The 19,672-nt window shown below is 34.6% G+C and overlaps 1 protein-coding gene across 1 annotated transcript; it reads left to right on the plus strand.

Annotated features, from left to right (window-relative positions):
* Positions 1 to 3,556: 3,556 nt before the first annotated feature.
* Positions 3,557 to 18,719, plus strand: LOC129003866 (survival motor neuron protein-like). Its single transcript, XM_054432194.1, has 8 exons — positions 3,557 to 3,715; positions 5,828 to 5,911; positions 8,725 to 8,829; positions 9,719 to 9,827; positions 12,700 to 12,803; positions 13,484 to 13,729; positions 18,151 to 18,223; positions 18,596 to 18,719. Exons 1-8 carry the CDS (start codon positions 3,674 to 3,676, stop codon positions 18,631 to 18,633), a joined length of 801 nt encoding a protein of 266 aa, XP_054288169.1. The 5' UTR covers positions 3,557 to 3,673; the 3' UTR covers positions 18,634 to 18,719.
* Positions 18,720 to 19,672: the final 953 nt, after the last annotated feature.

The raw sequence follows: 19,672 nt of genomic DNA on the forward strand, positions 1-19,672 counted from the left end.
AAATGAAAATATAATGCTTTTGCACTAATACGAAAATTTAATAAATTACATAATATTCAATTAAACTAAACTAATTTTTTTGTAGCCGTTCAATCAATATTGAAAGCATAAGTCATAAGTCATAAGTCATTTATTTAGCCAAATTACCAAATACAATCAGCGTTAGCCATGTCAAAATAAACTAAAATACAAAACTTCTTATGTAGTACATTTTTATAACTATTTACAAGCGGTTTGACTACCAGCCAAAAAATCCCGGACGCTGTAGTAAACCCCATTCAAGAGCAGTCTCTTCACTGCTCGTTTGAAAGTCTGGTGATCCTGCTCGGTCTTCAACCCCAGAGGAAGGCTATTGTACAGCTTTGTAGCGTTGTACTGAAAATGATGTTGGAAGAATGAAGTGGAGTGCTTGGGGATGGGAATGTTGTTAGTGTTTCGAAGAGAATACTGGTGACAAGAAGCAACATCAAACATTTCAAGATTCTTTTTTACAAACGACAGCGTCTCCAAAATGTACAAAGAGGGAAATGGTAAAATTGTATACTGCCTAAAAAGGTACGTTTTGCCTGAAGCGACAGGTGCGACGGTCGCTAAGCGACTGTCGCCGAGCGGCAGTCGCGGGGTGGTAGACTGTTTTGCTTGGAGCGACAACTTCTTTGGCGTCACGAGACGTGGTACCGTCAGTGCACCTAACCTCAAAAGTGCGCACTAAGTATAAAGTCACTAAATAAAATCGATAAATTCACTTAGTAAAACTGGTAAAACTTAACAAATGAAGTATTCCTTGTAGGCCTAGTTATTTGTTATAAGAAACATTCCAAAACTGCCATGTCACAAGCCAAAATGTAATAAAATTACTCAATTTCTCCGTAAATTGCAGTACACAAGCATAACTTGAATTGGAAATCAGTGTTATAAACAACCTCCTCACAGAGTGAAAATTATATTTTATTGATTGTATTGTAAATGAATAAAATACCAATTACATGATATACTCCATTAATATTTGAATAACCACATCACTTTAATAATTGGCATTCTATATATTTAAATATGACACGCCTGACTTTTAAACCAATTTGATCAGTGCCGGATTTAGGGTACTTGCGGCCCTAGGCCAAATTACTTGAGCGGCCCTCCCCCTGTGGTGAAAATTCCTTGCGATCGTGAAAGTAATAGTGACTATCTCCTATACATCAAGGGGACATCATCATCGACACCCGTGATCCTGGATGAAATCGTGGACCTCCTAAACCAAGTAAAAGCCATCATAGTTATCCGGGACCGCAGTAAAATCGTGAACATCTCCCGCGGGCCACAATCACGTGAACATCATCATCGACACTTGCGATCGCGGCCAATTCGTGTTAAAAACATCTCCCGTGGACTGCGATCATGAGGACTTCATCATTGTCACCCGCGTCCATGCCGAAATCGTAAACATCCTCCTCCGTAAGCCACCACGGGGACATCCACATTGACACCCCCAGCCGCGGCGAAATCGTTAACATCTCCCGTGGGCCGCAATCACGGGGATGCATCACCGACACTCGCGGCCGTGGGGAAATCATGAACATCTGCCGCGGACCGCAATCACGGGGACATCATCATCGACACTTGTGACCGCGGCGAAATCGTGAACATCTCCCGCACACGGGCCGCAATCACGGGGACATCATCATTGACAACTCGATACAGCATCTACTTGTGAACGTCTCCTGTGGGCTGCGATCATAAGGACACATCCCCGTCACCCGCGGCCGCGGCTAAATCATGAACGTCTCCCGCGGGCCGCAATCACGGGACATCATCACAGGCACCCGAGGCCGCGGCAAAATCGTGAACATCTCCCTCGGTCCACGGAGACATCATTATGGTCACCTGTGATCGTGGCAAACTGGTGGTTTAAAATAAATTATTTTTTTTAAATGTTATATAAAAAAAATGTTTTTCCCAATCCTCTGCGGCCCCCTTTTGCTTGCGGCCCTAGGCCGCGGCCTAATCGGCCTAGTGGTAAATACGGCACTGAATTTGATCAATAACCATTTATACAGAGCAATATTTGTTTGAATCACCTAAACGAAAATTTAATTAGAGTCTTTTAAGTCGACAATCTAAATAATCTACTAAAAATTTAACTTAATCACAGCCGTTGGCCGACGCCATATAGCGAAAATAAAAGGTTCCCGAACTTGCCATAATGGTGTAGACTATAAAAACAATCAGAAATGTAACTGGGTAACTGTCGCTAGTGTCGCTAAGCGACTGTCGCTCCTGACTGGTCTTGGAGCAGTACCCAGCGACTGCAGCTCGCGGCTCTAGCGACAGTAGCTCCAAGCAAAACAGGACTATGCAAAACCCCTTTGATCAGTGTCCCGCGACTGCCACTCAGCCCGCGCGACCGTCGCACCTGTCGCTTCAGGCAAAACGTACCTTAAAGATATCCCTGCAAGATTGTTTTTTTGAGAGGGAGAAGATTACTCTTATAGCCTTCTTTTGGAGACGAAACAATAGCAGAGTCCTTTGGTTTTCACTTCCCCAGACAGATACAGCATATGATAGATATGGAAATACTATGCCATAGTACGCTGACAGAAGTACCTAAATACCAGTCTTTTGTTTCAGAGTTCGAAGAACAAAAACCCCAGTGGAGACTTTACTGGTTACACTTTCAATGTGATGGCGAAAGTTAAGATTTTCGTCTAATATCAAACCAAGAAACTTAACATTTTGGGACGAGGTCACAACTTTGTCTTCTAGAAGAATGTTAAGACCACAGTTGTTTGCTGACGATGACCTATTTGACATGCGAAAGTTCAACATTTGAGTTTTCTCTGCATTTAAAATCAGCTGATTTTCATAACACCATTGCAGAAGACTATTTGACTCTAAAAATGCCTTTAGTTCCAAGGATTCCATAGATGCACTGGAAAGAGTGAGGGACGTGTCATCGGCAAATAGGCAAGTCTTAGATAAGCTGACACTTTTAGGTAGGCTGTTAATGAAGATAAGGAACAACGTGGGACCCAATACGAACCCTTGGGGCACTCCTCTCTTGATCAGAGCTGTAGGCGAAGCATTCCTTTTCAGATAACCAACCCCATCAACGTTGGGTATGGAAACAAACTGTTTTCTCTCAGTCAAATAGGAAGCAAACCAATCAAGTGCCACTCCTCTGATTCCCAAGTTGCACATCCTTGTCAAAAGTAATTCATGGTTTACCATATCAAAAGCACATAATATGTATATTATACGGTAAGTGTAAACCTCCTGTAACATATTTTGAGTTTACATTTCGTTATAGGTGAAAAAATGTAATGTAAAACTTGTTTTCTAGTACTGTACTATATTATTAGACTCAGGTTAATTTACAGTGTGCGCGGATTGTGTACGTATTTTTAACGTATTGTGCGCGGATTAGAGAGGAAAAAGCGGGATTTTTATGCTAGTGAGGACGGATTTCTTCCGGAGCTGTGTGGCAACACTGCACATACACATCTGACATCATAGTTGAGTGAGAGGTTATTTTGTTTTAGGTTAAGTTAAATCAAATAAACCGGAAACCGGCTTGATTTGCATTGCAAATTTGCAACCCAAAATCGTGAGTTCTATCATTAATAAAAATTAGAATACAAACAGAATATCTTGAAAAGTAAAGAGTTAACATTTCATCATGTCAGGAAATGAGAAACCTATGATTTACGTGAGAAAGCAGGTAATTACAAGTCTTGCATTGGTATCTCACAGGCCTAGGCTTACTAATAAGAAAATTAGACTTGGCCTAGCCCTAGGTTATCTATACAGGGTTAGGCAAAAGTCTGGTTAACTTTTTAACGCGTTGCAGTAGGAAAACCAAACTCGGCACATATTTACAACATAAGAAATTGCACTTTTTCATCAAAGTTATTACAACTTTGATCCAGCCCCCAAAATGGGATATTTTGGGGCAGCCCCAAATTTTCAAATGTAAACACGGTATTTACTCAGGGGAGGTATAGAAAAGGCTACGATGCCAGCTGTGGGATTCTTATTGGCTCAGGGAACGCCATTACCGTAACAAAACGATCTGTAGCCATCGACTTCGGTGGTCTAGTGGTTAGCGTGCCGGGCTGATATGCTGAAGTTCCCGGGTTTGAATCCCGCTGGTAGCATTAACTTTTTGTCCAAGATTTTTTTATTATCAGCAAGTTTGGTTGGTTTGGTTCGGTTATGACAGTTTAATTTTATTATTAAGTCATACAATTTGAATTGACCAATTTCTAGTTTTATTTAATAAACAGAATTATTTTTTCTATTACTAATCTTTTGTTAAGTATATTATTTCATTATCAGCAAGTTTGGTTAGTTCGGTTAGGTTATGATAGTTTAATTTTATAATAAAAAAATAATAAAATTGAATTTGAGGCATTTATAATTTTATTTTATGAACAGAACTATTTTTGCGATTAATAAACCTTCAATGCCAAAGTGCTCTCTACTACAGCGCTGTTCGCGGAGGAATTTTGAACTAATGCCTCAATCGTACCTCCCCTAAGTCAGACCCATGTAAACACCTATCATGTGACCCTCATTTTAAAGGGTTAATCAAGAGAAATTGAATTGCGCAAAACAGAGGTCGATATCGCACCCCTAATCAAAATTGCAGCCATTTTAATTATTTAAGATGAGCAAGCAAGATAAAGTCTGGCCCCGCCCAAAAAATTTTATAATTTAATAGGCCTACTGACCAAAAGTTGAATTCTCTTTTTTTATAAAGGAGATTAGTTTTTTCCCTATGCTGAGTTTAGTTTTTCTGCTATAACCTGTTAAAAAGTTAATAGGGGATATTTCAAAATGACTACCTTTTTGATTAGGGGTGCGATATTGACCTCTAGTTTGTGCCATTTAATTTGTCTTGAGAAACCCTTTAAAATGAGGGGTCACACGATAGGTGTTTACATTTGAAAAATTGGGGCTGCCCCCAAAATACCCCATTTTGGGGCCCGGGTTATAGTTCTAACTTAAACAAAAAAGTGCATTTTTTATGTTGTAAACATGTACAGAGTTTGGTTTTCCTACTGTCACTTGTTTTAAAGTTAACTGGGGGTGTCCCTACTCTTATCTTGCTTGCTCAACTGAAATTAAAATGGCTGCCATTTTGATTAGGGGTGCGATATTGACCTCTGGTTTGTGTCATTCAATTTCTCTTGATAAACCCTTTAAGATGAGGGGTCACATGATAGGTTTTTGAAAATGTGTTGCTGAACATTTTAGTTAAGTTTCGAGTTTATTTCTGTAGGTACCTATTCAATCAGTGGTCGTTTCCAAATTGCGACTTAAATGTAAACCTAAGACTTTCTCTGTATTTTTTGATCAGTTGTCATCATCCAATTTCTTCCTTTGTACTGTGTTTAGGTCGTGGCTTGATTTGAACATATACTATGATTCTTTGTTTTGTTTTCATTTACGGTACGTTGTTATTTTGTAACCATCATGGCAACCCATAAGACCAATGTTAAAATGTAAAAACTTTGAGTTACTGTAAAATTACATAGGCATTATCCAAAATTGAAATTGGTTACCTACGTCTAAATCATCTAAACTTAGGCCTAAACATTTGAAAAAACAACCTTCGTAAGTTTGGCAAAAATATGTTCAGCCATTATTGAGATTAAGTGTTATAATGATTGTATTGAAGTTGATCCCAAAGAGCTTTGCTTCGCTCCGCTCAATTAGGCTACATAATAAACTAAGTTATGAATAACTTAATAGTTTTTAGGCTAAGGTGTTTTACAGTAGTCATTAGTACTAATCATTTTTTTATGTCAGGGTTTTTTTGTGCTTTTAGGATTATGATGAAGATGATGAGGAATGGGATGATTCTGCAATCCTTACAGCATATGACAAGGCAATCTCCACAGTCAAGAGAAAGGTAACTTACGTTCTCTAGTTTTTGCTCAACCTTGTTTACAAGATGGGCTTAGGCTATCTACTGTATATTCTATTTTGACATTTTATATATAGGGAATAAGCTATTAACGTAGGTCTCATGGCAAGACCTGGACTTGGGACCGATTTACGTTTTCGATTTGAAGTCCCTAGAGGTCAAAAACACCATCCGTTCAAATTCATTTATATGTGCCCGTTAGCACGATAACTCAAGCAAAAGTGATGGATCCGATTTTGATGAAATTTGCTATAAACGTGTAAACCAACTTATATTTATTCAAAAGAGTTAGTAAAACAGCATGATTGGACTATGGGAACAGGGGTTTTAGGGGGTAAAAATTGGTTTTTCCATTTTCACCGTAAAAACATTAAAAAAATAAATAATTTAGTATATTTAAAATAGGTGTTGTATGCTTAACAGTTACGGGAAAATTCAAAAAAGCGTTATTTTAGAAATCTCATGTTATTCTTATGTAGAATAATTAAATAAAACTAGGTGAAACCCGTCAAAATCGACGGTAAATTTCAAGGCTTACACTAATTCATCTAACTGCGATAAATTGAGTAAAATTATACATATTTTGAGAATTTAGCATTGTTTTTTGTTTAAAGAGTAATAAGTGTAAAAACAATAATGATATTAATTGCGTTCGTTACAAAAATGGTTGATCATTCAACGAATAAAATATTTCCCATACCGTACGTCATCGGAGATATTATTAGTATGTTATCTGGTATGTTGGTGGATCTTTTGTAGTTAAACACTTCCGTTATTTCATGAGTGTAATGCAGATTAATCTATGATTTTATTTGAAAAAATATCTGTTTGTTGGGAAGACACGTTATAACTTCAAAGGGAGGTATTTCCATTACAGTGTAAGTATGATTTTTGCTTCGTTACGTTGGGTCAGTTCACGTTAGGTGTATAGTGGAATATACTTGAAGTGAAGTTGGCTTTTATTCATGAACTGGGACCTCCTCGTTTATATGGTCGTGCGGCTTCATTGGCAGCAAATAATGTAAATAAAATAGCAATGGGGCATTTCCAAAAAGCAAAAAAAAAAAAACTTAAATTGGCTGTTACGTAAATATTGACGTTTACATGCATTTTTAATCAACGTATCTTATAAAGGATTATGTAATCTAGTTTTAAAGGAATATGACCTTCCTGTCACGACAGTAGCTGCTTAAATAGTGTTTACTCATTGTGCTATTTTTTACAGCCAAAATGTCGTGTAAAATAGATATAAGATAGTTCAATAAGAAATAATTGATTGTAAGAGTTACTGTAATAAAAGGATTTTCCTGATACCGTAATGGAACTTTATAATGCAAAACATGACATGATACAGACGAAAATCAATTTTAAAATCAGAAAATAGCATTGCAAATACTTCTTTTGGACTATTTAGTAACTCCCAATAAATGTGTGTTGTTTAGATTACAATTTAAAAATGAACAGCTGTTTCATTAAAAAGTCTTATCCACATGACCAAAATGTAAAAAAATCTGTGGAGGGATCTTTAAAGGCTTCTGGAACAGAGCCCTAAGAGAATTCACTTAGTTTTTCTTTTGATAATTGATCTACAGACCAAGACCTTTCTTTTGACCCCTCTACCAAGTTTCTACGCCAAGCCATTCTCTCAAATTAGTGGAGACTTGTTTCCAATTAAATATTTAGATTCCCCCATGTTAATCTTATGGGAGAAAACCCAACTTTGATGGAAGATCCTGCCCAAACTAATAAAGATTTCAAAAAACCAAAAACACTTTGCAAAACTACAGATCAGTGCAATTTTTTTGACACTTTAATCATCAAAATCGGTCCAAAAATGTGGGAGGAGTTCTGTTCACAAAAATCGGCTTAGCGTATTATATATATAGATAGATAGACTAGGGGACCATAGCAGCAATTGCTGCTTTGTAGTTAAGTATACAAGTTTAAAAGGAAATTAAGAAATGCAATCTTCTTTACACATTTAGTCACGTTCTTCCCCCAACACGATACATTTCAACACTGCATTACCATTCTAGCCTAAAAACAGAACACTAAAATCAATAAACATACAAATACACAATGTTTACATCAGCTGTTTAAAGCAGCTTGTAGAAACACTGTGTACTTCCATTAGAAAATGACCGGATTTTTGACGGCCTGTGGGGTAGAGCAGGGTTAATTTTTGACACTTCTGATATTTTTCCCACCGTCCTTGGATCTTAAGCATTAAAATGAATCCTCAACAGCCATGCTACTTTTTACCTAACTCGACATATTTCGTGGGGACCGATTCGCTTACGGATTTCGTGGGGACCAATTCGCTTACGGAATTATATATATATATATGTTGTAGTTTGCTTGTTTATGGACATATTTTAATGAAATTTGGCAAATTTGTTTATTTCATACTTATCAATATTTCAATAAAAACACACCTTATTATCTTCACTGTAGCAGCAAACCTAAGTACCCATTAAAATAAAAATATTACTTTTTTAAATAAAAAATCCAAAAATTTTTATGAAATAGGTAATTTAGTGAAATGGAAATTTGCTTAGTCTGCAGGTTTGACGCGGTGGGGGTCTTTATTTGATGTTAAGGTTCAGTTATACTAATGGATCAGATGATAATTCAATTGTCCAAATAGCAAGAAATTATTGTTTAACTTACCTTATTTCAGATTAAATTTTTATTTTAAAAGTAATTGTGCACTTAATTTAAATTGCATTATGTATTAAAAATTTTACTCTAACCTAACACTTGATTGAGATTTTAATTAAAAAGAGTGTTTGTTTTAGATAACGAGGAAGATTCAGAAAGAATTAGGATTAAAAAATGAAGACGTTGAAGAATTCCTAAGTGATGCAAGTTTAGAAACTAAGAAGAAAAATAATAGAAAGAAGGTGATTACATAAGTGTATTCTATTTCAGTTCAATGCAAGCTGTTCAGTCACTATCATTAGAGCTATAAGTTTTATTAGTATTTTATACCTATTATCATTCTACTATACTATAGTAGGTGAGTGGGTGGCTCAATTGGTAGCGTCACGGTCTTCGGGCCCAAGGCAGCGATGTCGTGGGTTTGGATCCTGGTCACTGCCGCAAACATTTTATTAGTACAGCTCACCTTCGTACTGTACCTCTTCACCCCTTGCTTTGCTGGATACGTTCCACGCACAGATCTGTAGTCTATGAAGACTGGCAAATGCAAGGTTAAAAGAGGCCGCCAACCTCTTAAAAAAAAGAGTTTATTTCCCATAGTATATGGAATAAGCTATTACCGTAGGTCTCGCGGTAAGATCTAGACTCGGGACCGATTTAACTTTTTGTTTTGAGGTCCCCAGAGCCCACCGTTAGCACGATAACACAAGCAAAAATTATCCGATTTTGTTGAAATTTGGTAGTGTACAAACGTGTAAACCTACGTTTATTTGAACAAGTTTGCGAACCAGCATAATCGGTCTATGGGAATAGCGAGGGCTTTAATAGGCAAAATATTTGGTTGGTGATATAACAGATTTGTATACTAAATTATTTAAATACTAAATTAAAATCTATATAATCAATGGTGGTAGTAAATAAAATGTGAGATTTTTTCAATCTCGGGCAGAACAATTGACTAGGCCTATTGGTTATAGAACTGTGTAACCTCTCAACCTGTTAGAAAATTGTGTTCTGTTGGGTAATAAGTGATTTATTATAATGTTTAACATAAATTTCACAGGTATGATATTTGTCAACATTATTGTTTACAGGATAATTTTTTTGTAAAAGGATTGTAATTATTTTTAGTGGGCAGTAGGAAGTTCTTGTCGAGCAGTTTACTCTACAGATGGGCAACAGTATGAAGCAGTGGTTGTCAAAATTGTAGACAACCACTGGTGCGTTGTCAGATATGTTGGTAAGTTTTGTTACTTTAGTCATTGTAAAAATCTGAGTAAGTTACCTCGAAGAAAGCATTGATAATGGGAGAAGGTGATTTTAACATAATAAAGTTAATTAGTTCGTTAAGTATTCAATTCAATTAAAAAAAAAAATCATTTAACTAATCATCTGCAAATAAGCAAGCATGTTTCTTTAAAACCTTTTTTGGTACTTTCCTGTTAAAGGGAACATTCATTATTATCGATGATTTTTTTCTCGATGTATCGATATTTTTGTTTTCCGATCCATTACAAATTGACAACTGATCTTGTTTAGTCTAAAATAGTCTATTATATGGATTAAGAAATGAAACTGTTCTAAGCTAACCTAACATAACTAACCAAACTTGCTGTGCCATTTAAAAATTCCGTTTGATAACAGAAAAGGCAAGTTAAACACGGAATTTTTTAATGTTACACGACAAGTTTGGTTAGTTATGTTAGGTTATTTTTTTATAACAGTTTCATTTCATTATTGTTTGTTGATAATGAACAATATTTATCGTAGTTGTCAGCTGATATTTTTCAATTTGTTAATATCGATATATCGAGGAAAAAATTATCGATAATAATGAATGTTCCCTTTAACAGGAAAGTACCCCTTTTTTCTCAGCTCGTGTGCATCACATGGAAAATCTATGCATACTGTTGGAAAGATATTTTCTTGTAGATGTGCAGAATCCCTTCATATAGGCTAGGTATTAAAATAGACTCAAATAGGCTAAGCTAAAAAATGATTTTAAAATATAAAAACAATTACCGTAACATGGGTTGTTATGCTGGTGACGAAATAACAATGAAATATAAATAGATAATCAAAACAAATGGAAGAAATTCCAATCACATGTGTTTTATTTACAGCTTGGGGTGAAAATAGAGAAATCTGCACATAACATATTTTTGCCCGAGTTTTCGACCACTGGACGGCCCTTTAGTATAATCAATCATTTATTATTAATCATATTAGTATCATTTAATTAATATTAGTTTCTAATTGCATCATCACTAGTTAACCCTTGATTAACAATATCCAATTAAGGCCCGTGTTCTCCAAATTCGGTTAACCTGTTATTATAGTTTAATCCCTGGGTTAACTCAACTCTACTCATTCTCCAACACTGAAATTTAGTTTCACCCTAAAAAAAGTTTTACCTATGTGGGAACCCGGTTAATTTTTTTGAAATTTAGTATCAACTAGCTGTGTGCCCGTTCCACACACGGGGATCTTATCGTAGTCAGTTGAAACTTTATTAAGAACAGTAGTTAGGAACAGAAAGTGACACATTGCAAAAGCGAGTTTAGCATCATCGGTAAACCTCTGCTACAATCACCCACTGCAGTTGTGATTTTTTACTTTACACTTTACACAACCGCCATTGAAGCGCCGTCAATGAGTGGAAACCTTGTTTCTAAGCTATTGGCGACGATCATTAATAAATTTAAGTTTCCAAGCCATATACAACACTGATTCAAGGTCTTCTTTCTGGTTATCAAAACTCAAGAACAATTTTTTATACACAAAGAATCTCTGGTTCCTGACCTGGATGGTGCCTAGTTATTTAATTTCATTTACGATTACACGGGTACACTTCCATATCTGTTGGCACAAACAACCGTATGAGTAATATTGAACGATATATCCATTATTCGATATGTTGTTTGGTTAGTTAGGTTTGGTTAACCTTACCTACCTTGGTCGTTACCTTACCTTGTCGTTTGGTTAGTTAGGTAAGGTTAACCGAACCTAACTAACCAAACGATATATCGAATTAAACAATCGAAAAATCAATATTATTCATTTGGTTGTTTGTGCCATACAGATATGGAAGTGTACCCGATTACACTATATTATTCCACTTGCGATTAATTAAATCCGTTATGTATGAAAAACGTTTTTAAACTCACTTGGTTGGGATTTGCTTTCAAAACGTGTTCGAAAATGGTTGTGGTATTTGTAAACAACATTTGTAAACATATCAGTGACAGCTAGAAAAAATAATCTTGATCCGAACAGCTGTTCGTTATCTATCCATAGAGGATTATGTGATGAAAATTTGACAAAACTTGACAAATATCGCACAAAACTGCATTTTTGAACGTCCGTGATTTTATTTACGAAGTAGTGAGACCATATTTTAATGGCTAAAGACGCTCTCGCCAATCCAGTGAATACATTAAAATGACTTGGATCTTGATAGGTACTCTCGTTTTCCTGGAGAAGATAGCGTAAAATGTCACCTTGAGTGTTACAGACAGACAGAAAGACAGACGGACAGAAATAGAGATAAGACTCGTTTCTGCTTCTTTAATCTATAAAACGTAAAAATAACCTAAAAATTTATAATTCTGAGCAATGTACAGACAAAACTCTAATTTTATTTATATAGATGTAGTTAAATAGTTACTTATATTAAGGCTCTTATACCTCAAAAGGTTGAAAAAGAAAAAAATATTAGTTTTATCAGTGTTTAAAAGTGACTAAATTTACGTTACCTACTTTACAACTTTTTTGTACTTATAATATTGATTTTCTTGGATATATCACGTATGAGGGCCCTAGAATCAACATTAATCTGTAAGGGAAAAAAGTTTTAACATTATATCTTATCTTCACACATTCCATCCGTAGTGAGGGACGTCCAAGGCATGTTTTTATTGTTTTCACAGGGGTGAAGAAGACTCTTAACTAACATCTCAATAACTACATAAGGCAGCACAATTAGTTTAATGTTAAGTTTGAATTCATGTAAGTCAACAGATACATTTAGACCTATACTTGTACTTTTTTTTAAAGTAAATTAATATCAAATAACTGAGTTGTCTTTATAAACTTCTGTTTGTTTTAATAAGGATATGACAATGAAGAAGAGGTGTTGATTGAAACTCTGATTCCATCAAAAGGGAAAAAAGCTGTCCAAGAACAGATTGATGATTCTCAATATGTTTTAGAAGAGGTAATTGAAAATAGGAATGTTTAAAATCTAGACTTAGAATCATGAAAAACCAGTAGTTTTTATTTTGGCTATCTTTCATCAATAGGCCTATGTTTAAATCAGTAAACTAATTCAAACCTGAAAAGCTGCGTAAATGTTTTACAAAAGTAAAGGATCACACACTCGAAACATACTCAAACCAGGCACTGATGGGCTCATATAGCCTATATTTATGCCTGTTTGTCACACACTCTTTTTTCTGCTTGTAGCTCCTAAAAGTTCACCATGTAATAATCTAATTCCACAATTATAGTAGTAAAATAAAATATCTAGTAAAATGACTAGTATCCTGGTCCAATTTATTAAGATATATTTTGCAATGAACTTGAAAAATGTGTATATTTGCATCTTTATTATGATTATGATTTACTAAAAAATGTCATTCATGGCATTCAATTTTAAATGCAATCTTCCTTCTTTAGACAGTAATTTTTTACTTTATTAATTAATTTAGAGATTAGTCTTATTTATCTACAAATGAATTGCTAAGAAAGAACTACAGTATATTGGATGATACAAATATATATATATATATATTTATTTTCCATACTAATTATATTATGTAGAATACCAGTAATAAAAAATATGTTATTTATGACAAACAAATCTGTCTTAAAAATTCAATCTTCCTTTGATTTAAGGGTGAATGTTCAGTGACTGAAGAATCTGAACATGAAGATATTTACCAAAAAACTCAAGAATCCCATCATGAAAGAATTAAACAAGAAATGCCATCATCAATGGAAGATATTTCCAAGTTTATTGATGAAGAAGATAAAATATTTCAGAAGACAAAGGTTAAGTTTCCGACAAGGCCTCCGATGACTTTTCATGTTCCCTTCCCACCGCAACCACCGTCTTTGGCCCGGGGCGCTTCTATGATGAAGGTAAGGTAGAATTGTATGTTTAAATATATTGTGTATTAATACATATTTAAAACCTGCAATATTATGAACTAAAATCTCTCTGATGGTTTGGTAGAAGTAGAATGAATTTGATTCAGGGGCTGTTCTAGGACCTTGTCAAGGGAGGGGGGGCTACCAGGGGATCTGGAGGTGTGGAACAAAAGAAAGAATTTGGATGTCACTGTAACCTTGAGTTGTGGCTTGGATGTCACTCGTCGCGGCCGGTGATTTGACAAAATGTCGCTCTCCCCTAGTAAATACCGATCGGTAAATGTGTATTTGTTTGTGTTTGTGTGTTGTGAACTGTATATAGTTTTTACTAAACGACGTCCAATGGACTGTGAACATTTCTGACTGGAAGCCTGATAGCACAACGTCGTGCTGAAACCTACCTAGAGGCGGCAGATAGTTAAATACCCCACCGGTTGTTATTAGATTTTATTATTATTATTTTTATTATTGTTGTTATTTTTAGGGACATAAGTCCCTAAAAAGCTCAAATGTAAAACAACTTTTTGCAATACCGGTATTTAAACAAACTCAGAATAACATTATCTATGTGTCAGAATAGGCATCCCTACACCATATCTTTTGTTTAAAAACCAGTTTGTTGTTCTTCTTTGTTTGCTTTTGTTGATGTCATTTTCAATAAATAATTTGAATCACTCCAGTGGTTTAACATTAAAAGGCAGCAAACATATAATTGTTTGTGAATAAATACTGGTTTACTAAGGTAGCTTTGGTCTTGCGGTTAATGAGGATAAATAAAAGCTTCCCTGTTTGGAATTTTAAAAATTCATTGGAGGTTCGCCTTCAGATGAATTGAAGACGCCTGCAATTTCATCTGCAGTAGGCTTATTATACCTACGACGATCCATATTTATCCTGTCTACAAACCTAAGTTCTAATTCACTGTCACCTTGTACATCCATTTCTTCCGAAGCTCTTTTGTAAATTTGTGCAAATGGATTTTCTAATAGAATTTCAGCTAGTTTTGACAATATTTCAGGTTTTAAGTCACTATTTTCTCGACGCCTTTGACGAATTTCTGTTGCTGTTGATGTGTCAATAATGTACAATTGGCCATACACGGGGTCTTCATCATGTTGAGGCAGCAAATCTGAGATTGAACGATAAATCTGTCCTTGAATTTTGAAACAGTATGGCCCTTTTTCCTGGAATATCTTTCTTACTGGCTGAAAAATAAGCAAAAGCCATCGCACTGTTGCATTGTCGAATGAATTTATACAGTTGTGGGCTCTCTTCAAACAAACTTTTAAGTTCTACATTAGTTTTTGACTGAGGAAGGTTAATAAGTCCGTTGTGGCAACATGTCATAAAATGATTATTCGTTAGCTCTTCTCTAAAATGAAGAGCACTACATTGAATGCACTCTTGGTCCAATAATCCTGCATCATGGATCTTTACATTTCTCTCGTCTACCATGGGTCTCCTAAAAAGGGGTTATAACATATCTTGATTAAGTTCGTCATTATCTACTCTTGCTCTCCTACGCGCACTGTCATTCCTATGAACTGTTCCCCGCCTTTGTGGTATTCCCCTGGCGTTCATATTAATTACAGTACTTATAATGAAAAGAATATATATCCAGCAGCCTACATACCAAAACATCTTGAATCCCTGGTGATTTTATAAAAGTATGATCGAATATGATTACTCTACGTTGTATATTCACTGCACTAAAAAAATTTACTTACGAAGGAATGCAAATACACCATTTTAGAACCAATAACATTTATAGGTTATTTTAGTTGTATATATTTACACAACCTTAACCTTAAAATGTGTAGAAATATAAAGAAAACAACATCATTTAAAATAAACTTGAACATATGATTTAAAAATAAAAACAAAACAGAAGTTAGATTTAGTTTTGACTCTTTGATTATTTATACAGAATATTTATTCTATGTCGTTTATTCCTTTAACACGACAATAACGTAAAAGCATGAAAAAATGAAACTTGAGTATATGATTTAAATATAAACAAAGAATGCAGACGTTTTTCCGACTAATCTTCAATATTTCAGTTTTATTATAGTATACATTTCATAGTTGACTGGCTAAAAGTAAACCAAATGTGTGTATTGATCACTGTTTTCAAATCTGTGGCACAGCTGTTTTAATTTCAAAAGATGTAAACAAATTAAACCCCATGTTGTTTTAATGGGAAAAGTTTTATTCTGTTGCGAATTTATGGTAAAAAAATAAGAAAAATGAATATTTTCCCTCAAAATTCACGTCAAGACCTTTAAAATAAGACCCCTCCCATCCTTCTACGGCCATCCAGTCACTCACAATTTCTTTACAAAAATTTGACTTACGGAATTATATATATAGATAGTTAGATTCCTGGTAGGGATGGACGAGATTGGATTTTTAGTTCGAGACGAGACGAGACGAGATTTTTTTATTTCTCATAAAATTTCGAGACGAGATCGAGACGAGATTTCTCTTCTCATACACAACGGGAAATGCACGTTCGAAATTTTTACCTGATTTTGTAACATTGTTAGATGACTGTTTAAATACTAAAATAATGATAATAGGCAAGAATATTTACAATCTTTTATTAAATAACATCAGCATAACATTTTTTAATCACGCCTAACTTATTAAAAATGCCTACGATTAGGAAACATGGTGATATCAGTTAGGATAGATTTCAACTTATCCTAAAATAAAATAAATCATAAAATAAAAGCAATATTAATTTTTATAAAATAGTTACTTGTTTTGACTTTTTTATAGTAATAAAACATTCCTCACACTGCTTACACTTAACAAAACTTCTCAAATGTTATTAAAGTAATATTATTAAAATAATGAAAGTAATATTTACATTAAAAGAATTAAAGTAATATTTACATTAAAAGAATTAATTAAATAAGAACGCCTTCGAAAAGGAAACGCAACTACAACACGCTCCTGTATTGCGGGTATTGCATTGACTTTCTGCAGGCGTTTTTAATTTTTTTTTTTTTTTTTTTTTTTTTTTTTTTATTCTCGTCTCGATAAAAATCTCGGCCAAAAAGTAATCTCGTCTCGTGTAACGAGATTGAAAATTTCCCGAAAATTTCCCGAAATTTCGAGACTTGACCATCCCTAATTCCTGGTCATATTTGTATAGTCCAATCAAAATTTTAGGCCCCTCTAGACGGTACATCATATTTGGTAACTCTATAAAAAAAACAATAAATCTATCTAATAAAGAAATCTATTAAAGAAAACAGTTTTCATAACTTGGTACAGAAAGTTACTATTTTAAATGTCAGCTGATATAAAAAATATTGTTTTCCTACAGTCACCCGACAAAGTTGGCTTCCTTGTACTGTTTATAGTACAGAAAGCTGCTAATTGCTGTATATTTATACTTTGCCGTACGGTTTATACTTTGCCGTACGGTTTATACTTTGCCGCACATCAGGATTCCAACGAAACAACACAAAACAGCGTGGTTCTATTATGCACGTAATCTGTGTACGCTTGAAAATAGGTTGGCAACACTTAATGATAATAATATAAATATAATACTATGAGCAGCTGATTGACTATTATAACTACGATTTAACCTGTCATTTCGTGTTTATAGTTTCGGTATTTCTGAACTTACTGGACTTTTCTTTTAAACGTTTTTAAAACATTCCTACGATCTTAATAAACGAGAAAATACCTTTAAAGCATTTTTTTTAGGCTCGGAAACCACTTCAAATTACAAAAACATACGGAACTATATTCTCAAAACGCGGAGCACATTTCTTGCCGAGGAAAAATAGCGGAGTGATACGGACCGCGGGTACTACTTTCTCTAGGACACCATTTGTGTTGCCAGCTGAACCTAAAAACGTGTTGTATAGTGTTTGAAAGACTAATTATTTATATGCTTTATAGTGACTGTAGGAAAAATATAATGTGTAACACGAGTGAAAAAGGCCTTTGCTGCACTCGAGATCATTCCGCACTCACCTCTCTCGTGTGCAGCAAAGTGCCACTTTCACCACTAGTTACACAAATAACTATTCCCAAGCTCTGATTCAAGGGAAAAAAGGATTTACATTCCCTTGCTCTCAATCAGTTCTCCATTTGCCCACTATGTGTACTAGTGTTTCCTTACCATTAATATTCACAATTTAAATCATCTGTTTCTTAAAAACAATTTGACTGCAAGCTGTAATATGCATAATTGTGTTGTGATGAAAAGTTTCAATTCATAATTCGTACCAAAAGTGATTTCTCTCGGCTCTGCTTCGTATGTGAAAACCACCGTTACATGCTTCGCTTTGCCTTGTATGTAAAATTTGGTGTTGATGTAATTTGAGCACAGACCAGAAAATGCCATGTTCAGAACTTGTAATGAAATACTCTTATCCTTTTTGATACAGAGTTCTTCAATGAAGAAGCAGGAAGAATTAAACTCCATGCTGATGTCATGGTATATGTGTGGATATTATACAGGTGAGCTTTTGAGTTTATAAAATTTTTTGTTATACTGATTTTGCTAATGTACAGTCACTCAATGAAGATTATTTTGCTATTTACTCTTTTTATGATCTTTGATTTAATACCTGGAAGAGCTGCTACATAGTTATGTCTATTGCAAATGGTCTCCCTAATTTAAGATTATTTTGCAGGTAAATAACCTGGAAAAAAATTTTTAGTCAAACTTTTATTATTTCAATGATTTTAAACTAAAAAAAAATGTTTGAATTGCAACACTTCCTTGCTGATCAGTGTAAAAGTAGGTTACACAAGTTAAATATAACTAGGATTTTTCGGTATGAATAATTAAGCAAAAAACAAGTAATTCAATAAAGTTATTGGTTGCAGGTTTGTACGAAAGAGGGCAAAATCTTCAACATCATTAATGTTTCTAATAAATTCAATCTTAAGCTGTTAGATAATCGGAAGTTGATATTTTTGTATATGTATGTAAATAAAAGCATTTAAAAATATTTACTAGGACTACTTTACTTTTGTGTGTCCTACAAACTTGAAAGAAAAATCTATACATTATTTACCCATTGAATTCTTAAATTTATCAATAAGTTTGTTGTTGGTTGAAGAATGATCTTGGCTACCATGATAATTTAAAAATCTATGTTTAGACTTCAGACTATTGTCTGGTACAGATAGTGTCACGGTGCGTGGGGCCTCGCTGGAGCATGCACACTGAGAGCTTTCCCCCACTACGCCTCAACGTACGGTACAGTCACGTTAAAATACTAAAGTTGTGAACTAGCATCAGCTTTGTCAAATTAATTTGCTTTATGTTTACGTTTTTGTATTTTTCTGTCTCTCTCGCACTGCCTCCCCTACACGCCAAGCACGGTGAAACGGTCTGTAACAAAGTAATTGGCTGAGTTTATAGTTGTCAATCGAGTTCCAGATTTACCACCAAGCCGACTAGGCCAGAGCATATTGTACAAAAACAATTCTCTTAGTGCACAAATTGAAGTTTTTTTAATGAATAATTTTCCATGGTCGCGGGTGACTGAAATTATGTCCCCGTGATTAAGGGGGAGGTTCTCAATTTCTCCTCGATTAAAGAGAAGTTCCACATGTAGAGTTAATTTCGCCTAGGGCTGCCATTACCTAATCCGTTACCTGAGTCCGGCGATGAAGTATGGATCGGATGTCTTTCTCTTAGTTGTTAGAAAATTATCTGATCTTGAATAGTGTAGTAGGCTCTTAACATTACGCAGAAGGGACATAACATTTTTTTTTCAGAATTGTTTTCAACACATTTTATTTCAACAGAAAATATGTGTGTCATACAAGTTATAAATTTATAACAAGAAGATAAAAATTGCAATCTAATAACCAATAGACAATATAACTAGGCCTATACATTTCAACCATTGATTTTTCTGGCATTTCTGGCAGTTTTTTGTGACATACCTCTTA

This window comes from Macrosteles quadrilineatus, unplaced genomic scaffold (genome assembly GCF_028750875.1).
Source record: "Macrosteles quadrilineatus isolate MER2022 unplaced genomic scaffold, UCM_ALF_1.0 Scaffold_9__3_contigs__length_116548681, whole genome shotgun sequence".
Classification (NCBI taxonomy): Eukaryota; Metazoa; Arthropoda; class Insecta; order Hemiptera; family Cicadellidae; genus Macrosteles; species Macrosteles quadrilineatus.

Excerpts from the sequence above, each read along its gene's own strand:
- LOC129003866 (XM_054432194.1), top strand. The coding sequence starts at position 3,674 with ATGTCAGGAAATGAGAAACCTATGATTTACGTGAGAAAGCAG. Across the intron at positions 5,912-8,724 it reads TCTCCACAGTCAAGAGAAAG|ATAACGAGGAAGATTCAGAA; the intron begins GTAACTTACGTT and ends TGTTTGTTTTAG. Across the intron at positions 8,830-9,718 it reads AGAAAAATAATAGAAAGAAG|TGGGCAGTAGGAAGTTCTTG; the intron begins GTGATTACATAA and ends AATTATTTTTAG.